General features: G+C 63.0%; 1 protein-coding gene across 4 annotated transcripts; it reads right to left on the bottom strand.

Annotated features, from left to right (window-relative positions):
- Nucleotides 1-348: 348 nt before the first annotated feature.
- Nucleotides 349-5,564, bottom strand: REPIN1 (replication initiator 1). 4 transcript variants are annotated; one of them, XM_030308736.1, is made up of 3 exons: nt 5,466-5,564; nt 4,577-4,703; nt 349-3,164 (listed from the first exon to the last, which is right to left on the bottom strand). In XM_030308736.1, the coding sequence occupies exons 1-3, from the start codon at nt 5,502-5,504 to the stop codon at nt 1,450-1,452; spliced, it is 1,881 nt and encodes a 626-aa protein (XP_030164596.1). In that variant the 5' UTR covers nt 5,505-5,564; the 3' UTR covers nt 349-1,449. The 4 variants fall into 4 exon arrangements, with proteins under 4 accessions (XP_030164596.1, XP_030164597.1, XP_030164592.1 ...); XM_030308737.1 differs by having other exon boundaries at nt 4,577-4,774; nt 5,466-5,534; XM_030308732.1 differs by lacking the exon at nt 5,466-5,564 and having other exon boundaries at nt 349-3,161; nt 4,577-5,259.
- Nucleotides 5,565-6,548: the final 984 nt, after the last annotated feature.

Below are 6,548 nucleotides of genomic sequence, written 5' to 3'. Positions count from 1 at the left end.
TGAGGACCTGTCTCCTGCTCCCTGCCCATCATCTCCAGACATTGACCTACTTTCCTGCCCTCCCCCCCCCCCACCAAAAAAGCATGGCTCCCCTTCCCTTGAAGCCCTGGGGTCCCATAAAGAGAGATATTGGAAGTGAGGCATTCTTGAGACCAGTCCCACCTGCGGGGTGCACCTGGCCTCCCCCCCCCCCCCGGAAGAACTGGAGGCAGGGTGCAAAGGAGCCTGAGTGGGGCACTTGTCCTGTGGCCAACCTCTGCCCCCAAATTCCCCTCCTCAGAGCAGAGTATGCTGCTGCTCCTTCGACCTACACAGCTCCCCGGGAGAAAGGAACACTCGGCCACCAGCTCTAAAACCAAATCTTTATTCTCTAGTTTGAAAAGGAGGGTAAGTGGTTGTTCCGTTTCATTCCAGAGAACAGAAGGAGCCCCAGTAGGTAGAAATTACAGGAAAGCAGATTCCATTCATTCTAAGGGAGAATTTCTAACAATTAGAATTATCCTACAATAGGACCAGGGCCTCAGGAGGTGGGGACTACCCGTCACCTAAGTGTTCAAGCCGAGACTGGGCATCCGTGCCCTAGAAAGGCTGGAAAGGAACCTCGCCCCTATCTTCCTGCCGGCTGACCCAACATTATCGGTGGGGCAGTCCTTTCCACCATGTTGAGTTCCGGAAGGAGGGGAGGGTTGGGGTGTTCAGACAAAAGCCTGGACACAGGGCTGCTGACAGTCAGGGGACGCTCAGAGCGCCGGGAGGGCGGGGTGTTGACGGTGGGGAGGGACAGGGTGGAGCTGAGTGCTAACAGCAGATGGGTCTCTCTCAGTCCAGGTGCCTATGCAGGGGCAGGAGGAAGGGGACAGGGTGGGACAGGTTACAGCAGCACGGCCTCACCTCTCAGTGCTGGAAAAGGCCCAGGTGCTGCCTAACAAGGCCAGCAGGTTCTCCCAGGTGTATCCAGCTGGTCCACTTTTCCTCCCAAGTGCTCATTTACTAAGGACTGTACCACACCTACTTCCAAAAAAAAAAAAAAAAAAAAAAAAAAAACCCAGCGGAAGGAATTCATAATAAAGGACAAGGACATTAAGGCGTTAACACCAGAGGGGAAGGGTCTTCTTCCTGCCCCCTGGTGGCCCCTCCAGCCAGAGGGCTCTAAGGGGTAAGTGGAGCTGCTATTGCTACTTTTCCAGGGCACAGGACAGTCAGGACAGAACCTTAGCAAACACCAGCTGGAGGCCAGGGTCCCTGTGCCCCGGACAGTGGCCTCCCCGGCCGCAGGGGGGCCAGACCTCCCTCTCTACCAGGGCCCCCAGCTCACTGGCTGCCTCTCCCACCCCTCGCCTACACCAGCAGCAACCTAGGGGCCCCCCGACGGCCCAGGCCCACGGCAACGCTCCCCTGTGAAGGGCTCCCGGGGCCCCCTCGCCCTCAGCCTCCGCAGCCCCTGCCCTCTCAGACATCATGCTTCTTCTGATGGGCCAGGAGCTTCTCCTCGTCGTCAAAGGTCTGGCCGCAGATGGCGCAGCAGAAGGCGCCGTCCCGGATGTGGCTCTTGCGGTGGGTGATGAGATTGGACTTCTGGCTGAAGCTCCGGTCGCAGTCGGGGCAGGCGTAGGGGCGCTCGCCCGTGTGGATGCGCCGATGGGACACCAGGTTGGACTTCTGGCTGAAGGCTTTGCCGCAGTCCGGGCAGACGTAGGGCTTCTCGCCGGTGTGGATGCGCCGGTGGGCCGCCAGGTAGGGCTTGTGGCGGAAAGCCTTGCCGCAGTCCGGGCAGACGAAGGGCCGCTCGGGGGCATGGTCGCGCCGGTGGGCGGCCAGGTGGCTGCCCTGGGAGAAGCGGCGCCCGCACTCCTCGCAGGCGAAGGGCCGCTCGCCCGAGTGCACCCGGGAGTGCGCCACCAGGTGCGTCTTCTTGCCGAAGTTCTTCCCGCACTCGGCGCAGGTGAAGGGCCGCTCCCCGGTGTGCTGCCGCTGGTGGGCCCGCAGGAAGCGCTCCAGCCGGAAGCTGCGGCCACAGTCTTCGCAGCCGAAGAGCGAGGGGGGCGCGGCCGCCGGGGCCCGCGGGGGCGCTCCCGGGGCCTCGGGCGCCGGCTCGAGGGCGGGTTTCAGCGGGGCCTCGGCGGGGGGCTCCGACGAGGCCTCCTGCGGGCCGGCCGGAAGCTGGGGGCTCCCCGCGCCCGGGCCGCCCGGCGCGGACCCTTCGGACCGCTTGTGGATCTTGCTGTGAGACAGCAGGTTGGGTTTGTGGCGGAAGCGGCGCCCGCACTCCGTGCACGGGTAGGGCTTCTCGCCAGTGTGGATGCGCCGGTGTGAGGTCAGGTAGGGCTTATTGGTGAAGCGCTTCCCGCATTCGGGGCACTGGTGGGGCCGCTCGCCCGTGTGCACGCGGCGGTGGGCGATCAAGTTGGGCTTGTGCCGAAAGCGCTTGCCGCAGCAGGCACACTGGAAGGGGCGGTCGACCGCGTCTCCACCGGGCCGGGGGGCGGTCACGGCCGGGCGGCCCCTAGGCCGGGGCCCCAGAGCCTTGGCTGCTGCCTCCTCCAGGGCCTCGGCTACGTGAACCCGCTTGTGAGCAACTAGCTGGTCCCACTGGGCAAAGCTGCGGCCACAGTTGCCACATATGAAGGGCCGGGCCTCCGGGGCTGGGGGGTGGCACCTCCGCGCGTGAGCTCGAAGCTGCTTTTGTCGCCAGAAGCGTCTCTCACATTCAGGACAGGCGATGGGCCGCTTTGCGGCCGAGTGGGCTCGCAGATGCAGAACCAGGGCCACCCAACCTCGGAAGCTCTGCCTGCAGAGGTGGCAGGCGAAGCCCAGATCTGGGGTGGCGGCGGCATGGACCTGGCAGTGCAGCGCCAAGAAGGGGGCGTGCCGGAAGCGCCGGCCGCATTCAGGACAGGGCAGGGGCAGGCGGGCCTGGCAGTGTCGGGCATGAAGCCACAGGGCCACCCAGCCGGGGAAGTGCCTTCGACAGTGGGCACAGCGATGGGCCCTGCCCGGGGCTTGGCTGCCCGACTGGGCCACGGAAGTGCCTTGTAACCTCAGCCCGCGGGGCTCCTTCTCCAGGGTCGGGGGCAACTTCTGGGAGGGCCCAGAGAGCCTGGGCTGGGCTGGGCCCATGGCCAGGGGGCCCCTGCAGCGACGTTCCAGCATGGGTTCTTCCTCTGCTGAGGGTGGAAAAGCAGTGTCACTCTGGGGATCAACTCATCCTGCCCCCGTTCCTCCCTGGCCGACCCCAGGCCCGAGAGGAGCTCAAATCTCTGAACTGCTAGAGCCCTTGAATCAGGACTACCCTTCTATTGCCTTCTGTGTTCTGCGTCAGTTCAGTCAGGGGCTTCTAGATGCCATTCCAAGTGTATTTGTCCTAAGTGTTCATTGAGCCTGGAAACTACCAGAAGGGAGGAACTCTGACACTTCTTGGAATCCCCCTCGTGGCAGTCACCCCGGGTCTGGCATGGAGTAAACACTCCAGCGCTGGCTGCACAAACATTCCTGCCTTAGGACTCACCGGAAAACGCCGTCCCCTCTCCCTCTAGTGCTTTCCACTTTTCAAGTGCTTCCCTGCTGCTCTCGGCTTGTTTCTACTATTTCCTCTTGCTACCTTTGAGTAGCAACCTTGTGAGGCTGGATGAACAGACATTATTAAGCTCCCTGCTTGACAGATGAAGCAACTCTGAGGCATAAGAGGAAGGAGGGAACTTGCCCGAGAGGACACAGTAAACCAAAAGCAGAACCAAGACTAGGGGACAGGCCTTCTAAACTCCCAGTTAGCATTCTTTCCTCCAAAACACCGGGGTATGTACAGCTCCCACAGAAACTCCTACGGCCCTTATCCTATTTACCCTCTCCCGGGCTCTAAGCGCGCCACAGGGGAGGCATTTCTGGCCTCCCTAACCTCAGTGTCTCAGGGCGGAAGCCTGGAGAGCAAGAGAGAACAGCGCTTCTGGGGAACAGGAGGGCAGCGCTTGGATGGTACTCCCAGGACTGCAGAACGCCAGGCCACTGTCTGTCCAGGCGGTGCCCACACTCTGCCTGCCTGCCCCCCTCCACCCACACGCGATTAGGACATCGCGAGAAGGAAAGCGCCCATGAATCCAAGAAACACCCACAGCCTGTTAGCCTCGGGCCCGGATCCCTGCCTCCCCCGGGGTGGTAGCGATTACTGGGGCAAGAGAAGGGGAGGAAAGACAAGACTGCAATCTGGGTCCCCTGCGAGGTCATGCCCCAACCCCACCGGGGGCTGCCCCACATTCAGCTATTCCGCGGTGCCAGGGAGCCCAGATTCCTCAAGAAGAGCTTCCTATAGCCACTGAGGGGTGGATGGTAGTTAGCCTCTTAATGGACCTTCACTGCAGGCTTGCAACCTCCGGACACATCCTCCCTAAATCCCCTAGAGCAGAACTCCTCTGGAGGAGCTCAGACGTGACTCATTCCCCACGGCCAGACTGAGCACAGGGAAGACGCTGGTACGAGAATGTGATCCTTCCCCCCTACAGGTGACTTCCTTCCTCCAGGAGGAGATCTGAGCACTGGGGCTGTGGAATGGTGTGGGAACCCAACAAAGAAGGCCAGACTCTACCCTGCAGACCGTAGAGCTGGAGATGAGGCTTTTTCCAGCTCCTCCGGGGGATGTTCCTGGGGATACTTCTGCGGCTGTAGCGCCTGCTTCGGCCCACACTCTGGTAGCCCCCAGATGTCAGAGAAAACTGCAGCAGTAAAGACACCCCTACCCCCATGGCAGAGCTCAGACCTCTGAGCGCAGAGAGGCCAGCCTTACCTGCGGGGAGGGGAGAGAAAACACGCGTGAGGCTCTGAGCTCCTCTAGGGCAGTCATCTTTGTGTCCTCGCCAGCCACAACCCCCTCCCCCACCCAGGCTCGACACCCCGCCCGGCAGGGGAACCTTAATGGCTACTGGATTAATAAATGAATGTGTCCCCTTCACCAAGGAAGTACACGCCAGCGTTCGGGGGTCATTTCCTCCACTGGTAAGGTCACAGCACGAATTCTCCATGCTGATGGCCAAAGGCCGGCCGATGGCAGAAACTCGGGAATCCCTGCTGGCTCCCCTTCCCCCACCCTCCTCCCAACAGGAATTCCAGGCCCGTTTCCCAAGGGGCTGCGTAGGGCGAGCTAGTGTGGCCAGGTCTCGGTCACAATCCCCTTGCGCCTTCTGGACGGCAAAGGGTCGTGGAGACCCCACACCCCCCTTTTGTTTTCGCGCGTGTCCCCCGTCCACGTCGCGGACATACGGCTCCGCGCACCCCGAATGGGCCCTTTCGGGTCCCCACGCAGAGCGCACCTCGCGGAGCCTGTGCGCAGGTGCGCGGGCTCGGCCCCCCCCTTCGGTCCACCCCTGCCCGCCCCCCCCCCCCCAACACACACACAGCGCACACACAGTCACGCGCCCGGCAGGTAGGGCCGCCCGCCTCGGGCCCGCGTGGAACCCCGCGCCCTGCCCGGGACGAACCTCTCCGGCGGGGTGCGCGGAGGCGCGTCGCGCGTCCATGAGGCCGGAACGCCGGCGCCGGCGGCCGCGCTCCCCACCCCGCGCGGCGACAGCGGCAGGTTCGAGTTCACAACTGCCAGGCCCGGGCCCAGCCCCCCCGCCGGTTCCCAGCGCCACGTGACTACAGGAGCTGCCGAGGGTCAGTCGCGGGCTGGGGCCGGCGGCCGCGGCCGGAGGGCGGGGCGGGCGGCGGGGCCAGTCCCCTCCGCACCCCTCCTCCCAGCGCCCCCTCGCGGGCTGGGCCGGGTCGGGGGCGGCTGCCGGGAGCCCGACTCGGTAGCCATGGCGACCGCAGCCCGGATTTTCCGGGACGGGCCCGGATCAAGTTTCCCGACCCTTTGTCCCTACGGAGGACACGCGTCCCTGCGCGACCGCGTGGCCGGGCCGCGGTCCCTGGGCTAGACCCGGCCTCGTTGGCTTCTTCCGAGAGGGCGCTCGCGGCCTCCCGGCCACCCCTGCCCCGCTGCGGCCGCCGTCGGCCACCGCGACCTCTGGCCTCGCTGCAGGCGAAATACCCCTGGCTGGGGGCGGCGCGGCTGACCCGAAAGTCTGGCTTCTGGTTTGTTCACGAGTGGAGAAAGGAAAGGCCCGATCGCGTGAACTTTACAAAGGGAATGCCCTCAATTCCAGAAATTACCACGAGCAGGCGTTCGCTGCTTCCCGGGGCCGGGGGCATGGGGCCTGGCTCAGGGACAGCTTCTCGCACCGGGCATTTCGCTTGGAAGCGCGCGGCAGCCGGTTGGCGAGTGCGGAGGCAGGTGCGAGCCTGCGCCCGTGACTCACCGCCGAGCAGGTGGCCGAGGCTTTCCAAACCATACACTTCCTGGGGTTTCCAGGCTATTACAGTGTCATGCACTTTTGTGCTTTTCAACAAAGTCAACGTTAAGTATACAATCATTTTTAAAACACTTAAATCTGTTGCAACAGTAGGAAATAGAATATAAAAATCTCTCCTACTCTTAGATCCGTTACATTTCGTGTTTTGGTATGTCTCCTCCGATGTTTTTTCTATGCTTACCTATGCATGTTTGATGTGATTAGGAT

This window comes from Lynx canadensis, chromosome A2 (genome assembly GCF_007474595.2).
Source record: "Lynx canadensis isolate LIC74 chromosome A2, mLynCan4.pri.v2, whole genome shotgun sequence".
Taxonomy (NCBI): Eukaryota; Metazoa; Chordata; class Mammalia; order Carnivora; family Felidae; genus Lynx; species Lynx canadensis.
The sequence above is the reverse complement of the archived record's forward strand: the minus strand, read 5'-3'. Positions and strand labels throughout refer to the sequence as shown.

Coding starts and splice junctions, on each gene's coding strand:
- REPIN1 (XM_030308730.1), bottom strand. CDS start 5,009: ATGGAGAATTCGTGCTGTGACCTTACCAGTGGAGGAAATGACCCCCGA. Junction 3,165..4,576: donor CCAGCTCTACGGTCTGCAGG/GTAGAGTCTGGC, acceptor TTCCACCCTCAG/CAGAGGAAGAACCCATGCTG.